This window comes from Dipteris shenzhenensis, chromosome 24 (assembly GCF_047967505.1).
Source record: "Dipteris shenzhenensis isolate YYH24624 ecotype China chromosome 24, Dip_SZ_1.0, whole genome shotgun sequence".
NCBI classification, from domain to species: domain Eukaryota; kingdom Viridiplantae; phylum Streptophyta; class Polypodiopsida; order Gleicheniales; family Dipteridaceae; genus Dipteris; species Dipteris shenzhenensis.
In genome coordinates, this window is record NC_141619.1 from 19,914,683 (window position 1) to 19,928,054 (window position 13,372).

General features: G+C 42.8%; 1 protein-coding gene across 1 annotated transcript; it reads right to left on the reverse strand.

Moving 5' to 3' along the window:
* Nucleotides 1-8,276: 8,276 nt before the first annotated feature.
* On the reverse strand, nt 8,277-12,367 carry LOC147886339 (ABC transporter G family member 1-like). Its single transcript, XM_087395226.1, has 11 exons — nt 11,761-12,367; nt 11,565-11,644; nt 11,146-11,435; nt 10,804-10,975; nt 10,583-10,669; nt 10,336-10,464; nt 10,044-10,241; nt 9,832-9,918; nt 9,456-9,728; nt 9,169-9,276; nt 8,277-9,054 (listed from the first exon to the last, which is right to left on the reverse strand). The coding sequence occupies exons 1-11, from the start codon at nt 12,365-12,367 to the stop codon at nt 8,770-8,772; spliced, it is 2,316 nt and encodes a 771-aa protein (XP_087251352.1). The 3' UTR covers nt 8,277-8,769.
* Between the last annotated feature and the right edge of the window lie 1,005 nt (nt 12,368-13,372).

Below are 13,372 nucleotides of genomic sequence, written 5' to 3' on the forward strand. Positions count from 1 at the left end.
CAAACTAACAACCACATTTGTTTTTATAAATCCCATGCTTGTTTTTAGTATATCCCAAACAACCACCATGCTGGTTTTATTAAATTATTTTTGTTCCCAAACGATAAATCCCATGCTTGCTTTTAGTATATCCCAAACAAACATCATGATGGTTTTATTAAATCCCATAACTTGTTTTTAGTATATCCCAAACAACCACCGCACTGGTTTTATTAAATTGTTTTTGTAAATCCCAAACGATAAATCCATGCTTGTTTTTAGTATATCCCAAACAACCACCATGCTTGTTTTATTAAATCCCATAATGAATCCACACATCCACAAGTTCATTCATCTTGTAATAATAGAAGCAAACCACTACACTAGTGCCTATTAATATCCTAGAGCAACCAACCACTGTGCTGGCGACCACTACCGCCATGCTATCCTAAAATTTGTTGCACAATGCTATACTAAAACAATTCCCTTAAGACTGGTTATCTTTAACTATCAGATTTCAACCACCGGGCTACTTAAAACATTTAAGTATTAACATGGGGGCAGGTTGACACAAAATCAGATATCACAAGCACCACGGATCATGGACTCGGATGGTAGTTCGAGAAAGTCCACAAGTCCAAGAAACGCCTGCAAGATTTTTACTTTTTCCAAACTACGAGGAGATTTTGATGCTCAAAGAAATTCCAAACTCACAACTATCTTATCAACCTCTCTATAGCAAGCATCTCCTAGCTCTATATGCATGTTTGATGAACTATCACAGACCTCATTGCACACTCGGGCCACCACCTACTTGCTTGCCTATGCCAACTTGTACATCCATAGTAACTCCTCCTTTTGCTCAGGGTCATCTTCATCCTGGTATTAGTACTCTATACAACTTCTTGCCGCCATGATGTCCTGCCAAAAGAAACCTACATCATGAGCTCAACAAGTACCTTAAAGCAACAAGAAAAATGATAGCTAAGGAAATATATATTCACAGTCTTTGCAGACTCCAAGTCATACACCCAATTACGAAGCATGTCCTCCTTGAGACTATTCTCCTTCGTCTTCTTTGAATCTGTTTCTACCAGGAGGTCATCCAACATTGTTCTCAGATAGAACATGAGAATTCCAAAGTCTTTTGGGTATGCAATAGATTTGTAGTAGGTGGATCAGTGTACAATGTTTGGGGCTAGATTTCATAATGGGCTCTTAGTTGTGTCTCCACTGCACTTTAAATAGGGAGAGAGCTCATTAAGCCTGACCTTCTCATTCTTCTTTCATACAACCGACATGTCCACCTCATCATTTGACTATTTAATCAAAATCTTCCATCTCACATTAGTTTTCTAATCGAAATATTTTGTCTCACATTAGTTGTTTAATTGAAATCTTTGGTCTCACATTATGGTCCTTGACTTGTCAAAGGACACTATCTAGTCACATAGCTGAGAAAACATCACTTCAGCCACTTTGGAAATATTATAATATTGCATATATATACATATACATATATTTGTATATGTATATATATATATATATATCTTAACAACTACACTTACATTGAGAAATATGAAATCCCACAACTAATCCACAATTTCTAAATGAATGAATTGTATGCCATTCATCTTGTCTTGTAATAACAATAATAGAAGCAAACCACCGCATTGACGGGAGTTATATTCCTAGTGTGCAACCAACCACCATGTTGGCGACCAACCACCATGCTGGTGGCAGTTAAGTTATTATCCTTGTAATAATAGAAGCAAACCACCACACTGGTGTTATCCAGAAACATATATATTGCCCAAGTAAACTTTGGAGAAAATTACTAATTCAATAGATTACACACAGATTACATAGACTTCATCTCAAAGACTCCTTTCCTTTAGGGGATCAGCTCCATGTTGCTTCGAGCAGGTCGCCTTTTTGAGATCTCTAATTGCAAGCTCGGCCCTCCTTGCTCCTTTCTTGAAGGGGGTTGGTTCCTCCCTACAGAGGCCTCACCCCTCCCTTAATGTCACTTCTTCTTTCCTTGATTTGAGCTTCTTGGTTGTAGGCTCAGCCCTTCTTGCTCCTTTCCTGAAGGACGATGGTTCCTCCCTTAGGGCTACTTTTCCTCCCAGTTAGGCTCATTGGCCTTCTTCAATTTGAGCTCCTTGGCTTTTGTATTTTGTGCCCAAATGGCAAATTAAGCTACAACATCTACTTTTTTGTCATAGATAGCTGTAGCAGGTAGACACATTTGATGTGCCCATCACTTGGGCAATGGCAAGGACATTCTCTACATAGTAATCTTGCATGCACAAACACCCCAAAGCGAAAAATGTGCATAGGGTGGTAGCACGCAGGCCATCTTATCATGCAGTAATTTATGATGGGGTAATGGATTTCAAGACCTGCTGCATAGCAGGATAGGCATCTGATTTAACTATTACAGCCATCAATACCATAATCTTGCTATTGTGGCCATCAATACTATAGTCTTGCTCTGTACATGATGATGTATCTTCTTGATTTCTTTCTCCCTCATCCTAAGGCTATGTATGTTCTCATTCATCTCCTCTACTCTTTGCTCACTCTATGCAAAAGCTTCTCTAAAGCCCTGAGCATCTATTGAAGCTGATTAAATTTCTCAAAAACATCAACATGGGCCATTTCCAAGACTTCCACTCTATTTTGGAAATCTCTCACGATGATAGAATGCTTTTCAAAATTGTCGAAAACCATGACAAGCTCATGCACAACCCTATCATAATCTTGTTGTAGGGCCTTGTAGCTTACTATTTGAACTTCTAACAGTGTTTTGAAGAAACAACCCCCACCATGGCTGCTACAACTAGCTCCACCATGGTCGCTCTTTGCATACTTCCTCACCTAGAGAGCTGCCTCATTGTCCTCTCTGCCGCAGCTACTCTCTACCCCATCCTTCCTGTCCTTGAAGCTCTCTCATAGATCTTGCATCGCTGCTCCACTTTCTACATTGTCCCTTTTCAACTCCTCCATCATCTGATATTTTTCAATGTTCAATGTGTTTGGCATGTTGCAGAGCCATTTGTAAACACCCTCCTTTTGACTCTCTGATCTTCATGATCCTTTTGTAGCATTGCTAGCTCCTTGTCTGCGATGTCCCCATCACTTCTAGCTTCTTCAAGCCTATCTCAGAAATCCTTGATGCTCTTCTCTCCTTCTTCTCTTCTATGCCTTTCCATGCCGACCATTTTTGTAGTCGCCTCAGCGCATGCAAGGCCCTCACTTCTACCTCCTCTAGCTTGGCTTATGCACCCTCCTTGAGAATTTCCTCAAGTTGCATTGCCTTTGCTACATCGATCGATTTCTCTTGTAGAAAAGTCACCTTTTGAGACATCTTCTTATCGTATTGATAAAAAATCCTTTTGAGGGTAGATGTCATCAGGTGCTTTGCAACTCTAGTGGACTGCATTGCCAATCGGGATTTGTCATCCACACCATTCTTTTTGTTCACTCCCCAATCCTTAGGAGGTGGAAAAACAAGCTTTTTAGCACACAAAAATGCAAATCTCACCTACTTCCCTATGGATCTAGTCTTTGAAGTCTTCTGACACAACATCACACTTGCTATTTTGCACACAATCATATAGTCTGATCGAAAATTCGATGCACACACAAAAAATTTCTTTGTGTCACACGGCATGGTTCCAGGGTGGTCACACGTTTGTCATGAACAGAGAATGTCATATTAAATTCTAAATTTCTCACTCATTTTACATTAAATGTTATTGAAACTTTGTAAGTGGTCTCTTTGCATTATGTAGAGCTTAACTTGATTTATTGGTAATTTTTTGAATGATTTATCTAATTATTTATAATAAATAAAGTCATAAAATACATGCATTTTAGTAGCACACCACATTTTTTTAGTATTTTGAATAATTAAGCAAATCCAATTCGGTGGAAAGTTAGTAGGCACATAAGGGTGTGTGGTTGAATCATCAAATCCCAAATCTAACGGTTAGATTTAGGATCAACAAAGAATATTAAAAATAAATCTAGTAATTCTCAAACATGACCAAACATTTCAAAAATGTGAATATTTTTAGTCCTCTGCATGATGAATAAGAGGAAAAAATTTTGGTTAAATTTGAGTAAGGGAAACGTACGATATGGCCTCCGAGTTAAATCTCCCTTTTGTGGGGGAAAAAGGGCCACCCAAACCTAATACCAAGACAAGGGAGGCTTGGTATTAGGCTTGGTGAGGTAGGCTAGGAGATCACCGACCCTAGTGGCAAGCCTTTGGAGTGTGCATGCTGCCCATGCGGAAGGCTGAGTCATCAAAACCATGCCACGTTGTTAGACCACGTGGTGCCATGTCATCAAGGAGATGTGACATCACTCCTTGCCATGTCACCTTACATTGCCACACGTGCTACCACATGTGCCACCTCATCATTCCACATCATGAGCCATGTCATCACACCTTGCCACCTTGGCATACCTCATCAACCTTGCCACGTCACCACTCCCTCCACCTCAATTTGCCATGTCAATCTACCACCTCATGAATGCCAACTCATCATGCCACATCACCTTTCCACATCATGGAAGAAACTATATTGCCACATGATGACCATGCATGGTGCCACATAAGCCACATGTATACACATCACGATGTGCGAGGCATAGAATACCTCGGTCGAGGTATATGACCTGCATGAGGCATAGAATACCTCGATCGAGGTAAATGACCGAGGGGTATGTGCTATGACCGAAATACCACATGTCTCGATTGACGTATTCGACATGCGGCCAAGTCATCGGTCCAGCATACCTCGATCGAGGTATGTCAGCTGCCCTGTCAGATGGCACATACCTCGATTGAGGTATAGCTAGACATGCCACACTACCTCGATCGAGGTGTAGCTGGATTGCGACAATACCTTTAACGAGGTATATGTGGCATGTATAGGTGGCATGCCAGCAGACCTCGATCAAGGTATAGGCTCGGTTCGGTGAAAAAAGCCCAGCACCTCGATCGAGGTATCAGCTTGGCTCGGTTGTCCTCGTGTGTGATTTTCATTAGAGATAATATCTCGATCGAGGTATTCCAGACCGAAGCAAAACCTTTGTATTTTCACTCGAGTGGGTGTCACACTCACTTGAAAGTGGTCCGGAAGTGGACACCCTTAGCTTGCTACCACCCTCTATTAATGAATGCCTTGTGAGCTAAACATTTTAGAGTTGTAATTTTTATTCGAAATTGTAATTGTCCACTATAGACGTGCTTGGAATTGTGCTAATTAAAATGCCAATTGTGCTAACTAAAATGTGGTTGGCTGTAAGGATTGAATTGCACAATGTGGAAATGGGATTCTTATAACCACATAGCAAACACAACATACAAAGCATTTTGTTCAACCACACAAATTTTTGCTTTTATTATATATAAAAAATCTGCAGAGCATCTATAAGCGTGTTTATGAGTGCGTCTTTCTGTTTGTTTTAAATTTCTACAGAGCATCTAAAGCACGTCTATAGGTGTATCTGTCTGTTATATAGACGTGCCTATGGACGCGGGTCTGTAGACATGCAAATGGACGGGCCCATAAGTTTCTTTTTAAGTTAAAGAAATGCATCTGTGTGCACATCTATGGGTGCTTTGTGTTGTTGCATGTGATGTGGGAAGACAAGTAATGCCCATGTTCCCCAGCTTGTTATTGCTTTTACCAAAGAGACTTAGACCTACAAACTGATTCTAGGGGCGGAAACAATTAAATTGAATGGATTTAACAGGGGGTAGTCCACACCCAAGGATAAAGGCAACTTAATTGAAATAGTAGGCGGGAATAGTCCACACCCAAGGGTGGAAACAATTAAGTTGAATGAGTTTATCAAGCAGTATCCAAACCTAAGAGAAAAAAGCAACTTAATTGAGTTAATAGGTAGGGGGTAGTCCACATCTACCAAAAGAGTCCACTATTTTATGTCAAAAAATAATTGAAAAGAGGTTAGTCCAAACCCTAGCTAAAGACCCTAAAAAATGAAAGCAAAATATTATAAATTCCTAGAACCTATTGTATATGGGGAGTGTTCCGCACCCATAATGAGAAAGTTAATTAATGATATGGGGACTAATCCACGCCCAATACAAATAAAAGAAAACATCTTAGGGGGTTCCTCCGTGACCTTATCTGAATAGCTAAGAAGAAACAATCTAAAGAGGGGTAGTCTGCACACTAGATTGAGAATTAGAAAGAAAACATTAAACAAAATTGGGGGTATTCCACACCCATGCAAAAAGAATTTACATCGCATAGCATTTGAATATAAACACAAAATTTTTTGGTAATTTTTTTTGACAAGGGGGAGAAGAAGCATGTTTCCTCTAATTAAAGTAACACCTTGGATCTTTTGGGTGGCCAATGGGAAGCATGGGTTTCGAAGTAAGTCAGATGAATCAGAAAAGAATCCTTTTGAAAGGGAAACAAACTCATACTCCAAGATGTTGAACAATATACAAACAAACCCTGAGGTAAAAGGTAAAAATTGGTAGAAAGATTGACTAAACCTACTAGAAAAGTTTTCCTTAAATTTAACTTGATGTAAAATCATTATTAATTATAAGTTATAAAGATGAGAACCTAGAAGGATATTAGTTAATGTAAAACTAGATAAAAATAAAACGTAGAACTCCCAAGCCCAACAAAAAAGGACATATATGTTCTTATAACAACACATTTATATCAACAAGTATATAAAAATGTAACAAAAATTATTGAATAGAATTTTCAAGAAAAACATTAAATATAATTTAACGGAAATAAAGAAATAAGATGTAAAACTAGAAACCCATTCCCTTCCCCCCCTCCACCCCCACAAACCCCCCTCCCTCCACCACCCCCATCTCCACCACCCCCCTTCCCCCCCCATCCCCAACTCCACCCCCCATTCCCTCTCCCCCCTCCACCCCCACCCCCCATCTCCCCCCCCCCCCCCCCTCTGCCTCCACCCCCCATTCCCTTCCCCCCCTCCACCCCCCTCCACCACCCCCCTTCCCTCCCCCCCCCCCCTCCCCCATCTCCGCCTCCACCCCCCATTCCCTCCCCCCCCCCCTCTCCTCTCTCTCTCTCTCTCTCTCTCTCTCTCTCTCTCTCTCATTCTCCTTCCTCCTCTTGCCAAATCTACCATAAATTTGGGGGGTATAATAAATAGTGCTCTATAGGTATAAACATATATAAGGTTACATGACTAGAAGCCTTTAAGGAGATAAGTGAGTAAATTGGCCGTTGACATTATTTGAGACATGGCTTTGACATTTCAGGTTTGAGAACGTGACCACTGACAAGTGTCAACATCTTTAGAAATAAAATGCAAAACAAAGTTTTTTTTAAATTGAAAGTGGTTTGCTCTTGTATTACTTAAAAGATCCCAAAGGACATCTCATACATAGCACTCTGTAAGCAACATCTAGCAACTTTATCAGGCCAATACGCCACTAACCAACCAACCTGTGAGGAGATCTCCAAAGTAGCCTTTTTACATGGTAGATCAAAAACATTGATGCCTCATATCAAGCAGTCCAGATCCGGTGAAGAGTAGCATATCTAGTGATATCCCATAGGAGAAACATATATGAGCCAAGGTCCGCTCCAAAGATGGTAGCACCTTTGGATATGTACTCCATTCCCAAGCTCGTAGCACACTTCGACTTGATATTCCCCACACATTCTGGACCCAACGGGAGTCCCAGAATAGGGGGTGAGAGTCTCTAGAGAGGCCTTGCAAAATTTGCATCCATCCTCCACATGTTGCCACGATACGTGGCTGCCAATAGAGAAGTTGAAAATTGCAAAACAAAGTTCGAATAGAAAAATTGTTCGAATTCAATTGAAAAGAGTTGTTGTTCAGTGTAGCTACGGTACTTAATACACGTCAAAGAAGAAATCAATGAGCGTTGAGTGTGTGAGAGGATGACACTCGACAGGACTGCCATAAACAGAAAAATTGATCTCGAGGAAGACGACAGGGGTGACGGGAAACGTTGGCAGATCAGTTTATTATCCCACGCAGACTCAAGCACTCGAGAGAATTTGAATGCAGATATCAAGATTCAAACATTTGACGACAAATCAAAATTCAAATACGAAATCAGACAAAACTCTTCTTACGCGACAATCACAAGATTCACGAATCACAACTGTACAAAAGAGTTAGATACGGTAATAGTTATACAGTGTAAGGACAAAGTCAATGAGCGTTGAGTAACAGAAATTCGATCGTCTCGGTACACTGTCGGTAGACGACGATCAACTCCACACGCGCTAGAATGCGTTGGACTCGGTTGAACTGTCGCAGATTTGGTTTTATATCTCAGACAGAATCTGCAGGAGGGTATCAAACCCTGCAAGGTCGACGTAGCACGTCGTTAATCGTCGTCGAAAGAATCGCGGGCCGGCTGGAGAAAGACCATAGGTAATATAAGGATATATCCTTCTACGTTCTCAGCATCGTTGAAGTGTCACATTGGATTATCTGAGCTGCCGGCCCTTCCTTGTGATAGATTAATCATAGATAAATCACGCATACAACTCCCTTAGATTTATATCTAGCCCCCGATCACTTTATTCAACGCTGCCGGCCGGGATCGTTGGTATCATTCCGCCTCACCGCCTGTGCTCTTACTCGATCTACAATACAATCAACTTGTTATCAACGCCTCCTGTTTGATTTCTTTCACCTCACTCGTCGTCACCGATTCAACCTTGTTTGTTGCTCCTCTCCAAAAAGAGATTCACTTTATCTTTCACCTCATTCATCCGCTGATCCATTGCCCACTGTGAGCACCTTCGCCTCCCAGCTTTTTGACAGCATTGCTCGCACCATCGGACGTAGCTTCTCCTTGAGCTTGAGCAGGCCGAAGAAGATCAACCGGTACACCACCGCCATCCCCAGTAGAATTGCCAGATCCACCCACTTTGAGTAGCTCATCGTCACCTGGAAGGTGTCCCTCAGGACGGTGTCCCCACTAATCGAGACTGCGCCAGGCACACTGTTGTCAAACATGAGTCCCTCGAAGTCGTTCTTGTAGAATCCCTGTTGCCGGGCATAACCTCGCCGATTAGGCTCGCCAAATAACATTTAAATTCTCCAAGAGCAGAGCAGTTAATCTTCTGTACATGAACTTGAACAAAAGAACTGTCTACGTACCTGATTAGCGTAAGTGTGAAAAGCGATATATGACACTGGATATCTCCAAAGAGGTTTCGGAATATCATGAGGTAAACGGAAGAAGCCACCGTTCAGCATGAATACGCCCTGAGAGCACATGCAGGTAACACGGTTTGAAATCAGACTTTCTGCGCAAGCCTCAGTCTGCTGATCCTTGTCGCATTGACGAGTTGCAGCAAATGCGTGCTAATTAACTGGTAGCTATTTCCAGCAGCATTTCTTAACGGATCAAATCGTCGCCCAGCTAGCGTAATCGAAAGACGCACCTGAATTCCTGCGCCTGTGATGATTCCCAACAGAAAGTCTGGCACAATGCTTGCAACTGTCATCATTAGGCTTTCCACCACAAGCATGCAAGCGTACAGTGTGAGTACAAAGTATATGAAATGTGTAAATCCATGGTGGAGATCAACCAAGAAGTAGGCTATGGCTCCAGGCAATGCCGATATCAAGAGTAAGTAAGGACTGGAAGAAAGAGTATTTGCCACGACAAATGATGCCACACCGTAATGGCCATTTAGTCTCTCCCTATCGAAGACCTGGAAAGCAAAGAATGCAGTCAGTACCAATTAGTGATCACTTGCATGTCTCATTTCTGCTCACAACAAAATATTAAAACCGAGAAATTTGTTCGAGGATTACCCTCATGTCTTCCACGAACGCAGGAAATCCGCCAATTGCCATGAAAGTAAGAAATGCGGCCACAAACATTAGCATTGCACCTCGCGCCTTCAGAATCAAACAACTTCAGAGTTAGAACTTTGTACTTTCCTAACGGATATCACAGTGCGTTAAGTATATCACATGTCGAAAATCATCTCATTGACGGTCAATTTGCTGCTCAATAGCCTCACCTGGATAGCGCTGAAGCTGTATCCGACTTTGTAGTAGACAGTTCCGACACAAAGGCATAAAGCAATATAGATGGCAAGTCGAAGCCAATAGTATCCGAGGTCTCTGTACATATTCTTGAACGACCTTCGGGTGAGAACGTGAACTTGAGTGAAGAAGCCGGCACCATTAGAAACGATACTCTCCAAAGGCGCCCCTTCCTGCGCGGAAGTTTATACCATAGTGAAAGTCCATGAGAGCTCTCTCTATTTTGTACTTTCAAGAGTGACAAACGATAATAGGTTAACCTCATACCATTCTGGATATCTCGCCCACACGGCCTGCAACTGCCAGAGCAACCTCCGACTGGCTGTAAGCTTTGACAAGAACGTCTATCACTTGCTCAGTTTTGAACTTCACTCCTGGAGCACCTTCCTCAATGTCCTGCAATAATGTCATGAAAACCAAGGGATCGTTGGCATGGATACACAGCCACAGCGCTCATGAAAATCAAAACTGCAGAATATAATGAACGCGGTGAAAAGGGATATCGACAGCTTACGCGCTCGAAGTCTTTGTTGATAGTTCGAAGATAATGATCAGATGGGTTTCGAAGAGACGGGCAAGGGAAACCGTTAGTGGAGAAGAACTGCACAAAGTTGCTGTCCGATGTTAGAGGAACAGTATACTGTATACATGGGTATAGATCGGACAAGATCATTGACTTGGAGGACTGCATTTTCTTGACTTGGAAAGTGAATTTCAGATTAAGGTCGGGTGTACCTCTCGAGCTTCCGAAGCGGCACCGAAGTACACCGTGCGTCCGTTGGAAAGCAGATAGAGGGACGTGAAGAGCTCAAAGACGTCGCTGCTGGGTTGATGGATGGAGGCGATCACAGTTCTCTCGTCCAGGGCCAGATGGCGGAGCCGGTTGATGACATGAAATGCGGCAGCACTGCAGTGATGGGAAGAGAAATTCATGATCAGCTTGAGTTTGGGACGTTTTATATTCTCATTGCACGAATTGGACGGTATGCGAGCTAAATTTCCGTCGATCGTCAACAGAACTTGATCCCAGAAAGTAAACAAGACAATGAGTTTGCAGCTTTCTCTCTGCCTCGTCACCTGTCGAGGCCACTCGTTGGTTCATCGAGAAACAGCAAGCGAGGTCGCGTGAGGATCTCTATGGCGATACTCACTCGCCGTTTCTCCCCTCCACTCAATCCCCTCGCACGCCACCCGCCGATTTGAGTATTGACTACTCCCTGCAAGCCCATGTCTTTGATGGTGCTCTCCGCCCTCTCCCTCTTTTGCTGTATGGGCATGCTGTTCGGGAGTTGCAATTGCGCCGAGTAGAAGACAGCTTCTTTCACGGTCAGCGTGGCCATGAGAACGTCGTCCTGAGTCACGTACGCCTACAGGATACAGCATACGCTCTCTGAGTGTGATTGAAGGCAGACAGATTTTTCTTTGAAAAAAAAAAAACAAGGCAGACAGATTTTAGCTCATATTTCCGTTCTTAAAAATTTGACGCAGAGACTTACAGAATTTCCGTAGGACAAAGATTGCCTTCTCCCATTGAGCAAAATCTCTCCCGTCTGCTTGGTGTTGGAAGCCAATCGTCCTGCGTGTAGCAAACACACGACGAAGTGACCAGAGATGTCCATTTGAAACAGAGGGTCTAATATCACGGAGGAAAACTTGATGGAACATCAAACCAAATGTCAAACAGACAAATACCAGCGAGAGCGTCCAGAAGGGTGGATTTCCCAGAGCCGGAAGGCCCCATGATCGCCAAAACCTGTCGAGGCTCCGCATATCCGGTCAGTTTCTGCAGCAGAGGTCTGGTTCCGCCGTTGGCGTGTGACACGGTAACCCAAAGGTCTTTCCAGCTAAGTGTGACACCTTGCGCGAATTTGGGCGATTTGCGGCCGATGCCTTGATCCGGGGTGCGCGCACGGTGGGGGGATTTGGAAGCAGCCGAGGGTTTGGGGCCGGCGCCATTGCCGAGTGCAGGGACTCGGACGTACCCAAGAGTGGGAAGGGTGGAGTCGTCGGAGATCTGACTGAAGGAGTTTTCCATCTCTAAAGGAACATAATCTCCGTGAACAACACCACCTGGAGGCGAACGGGCGGATGATTCCCAAGGGCTGATCATTTCCGGCTTATTGCTGCTGCGCTGCTGCTGGCCATGGTAGGCGTCCAAACCGACGGAACCAGGAAGGAATTGGGACTGGCGAGAGCTGTCCATATTGGAGGGAGGTTTCTGCGGGGGGGAGGGCATGATATTGTGGCGATGGTGCTTAGGGCTCCAGCGAGGGACTTCAAGGCCTGGGGAGCTCTCCATAGCGTTACTTCACAGCAGCTAAAAAAGACTTAGATAAACGGCCTCACTCCTGGGGAAGAGAACAGAGCTGACAAAAGTTCACGAAGATGAAAGGACGTTCACGCAGACGGACAGAAATTCGTTGATGAAAACAAAATTTCTACTAGAGCTTTACTACGGGCTAAACGGAAAGCTATGAGGGATTGGACCGAAGCGACGGACATTGACGAGATTGGACGGATGTTGTCGATGCTACGGTCCGTGATGGAGTAAAATTGCCAGAAATGTGACGGGAAAGAGAGAAGCTACGAAGATCAACGGAATGCATGGAAACTATGCCGGAAACGGACGGAAATGAATGGAATTTCGGCAGGAGTGGACGGACGTATTCGCCGGAGTATTCTGCCCAGCTCATGCTATTTATACTTTCATGGCTCATTTTAAAATTTCTTTCCCTTTTTAAATTTCTTAATTCAAATATAACGCGTCAAACTTTGACTTTGAATTCCTTAATGCCTTCTTCGATATTTTTGCATTGAATAATAATACCTTTTTTATTTTTTCGAATAAACAACTGCCGTGCCTTTCTTCTTTTTTCTTTTTTAACCCTGCTTTTAAAAAAATTACTATGCTATCCTTTTTCCTTTTAATTTCCAGTTTTATTTTCCCTAAATCTCACTTCACAGCTTTTTATTTAACAAGAAAGCCTAGTTGCTTGAAAGATCGTGCCCAATTACACACACCTTTTCTTTTTCGAGTTTTTGTTTAGTTTCCAGTCGAAACGTGCATTTTTTTCCCCCTAAAAGCGCACCCAATTTCAAACCACTTTTCTTTTTTCTTTTTTTCTTTTTTCAATCTAAACGTGCACTTTTCTTTTCTTTTTAAAGCGCTATGGACAAAGGGGAACTAATACAAGAGTGTGCCCTCTCTCTTCTCTCCTCACAATGTGACATTTGGCAACCTTTCAAGCACTTGCTCTCATGTCACCCCTTTTGTTTCCCTTAAATTCTTTGTTAATTCATCTAG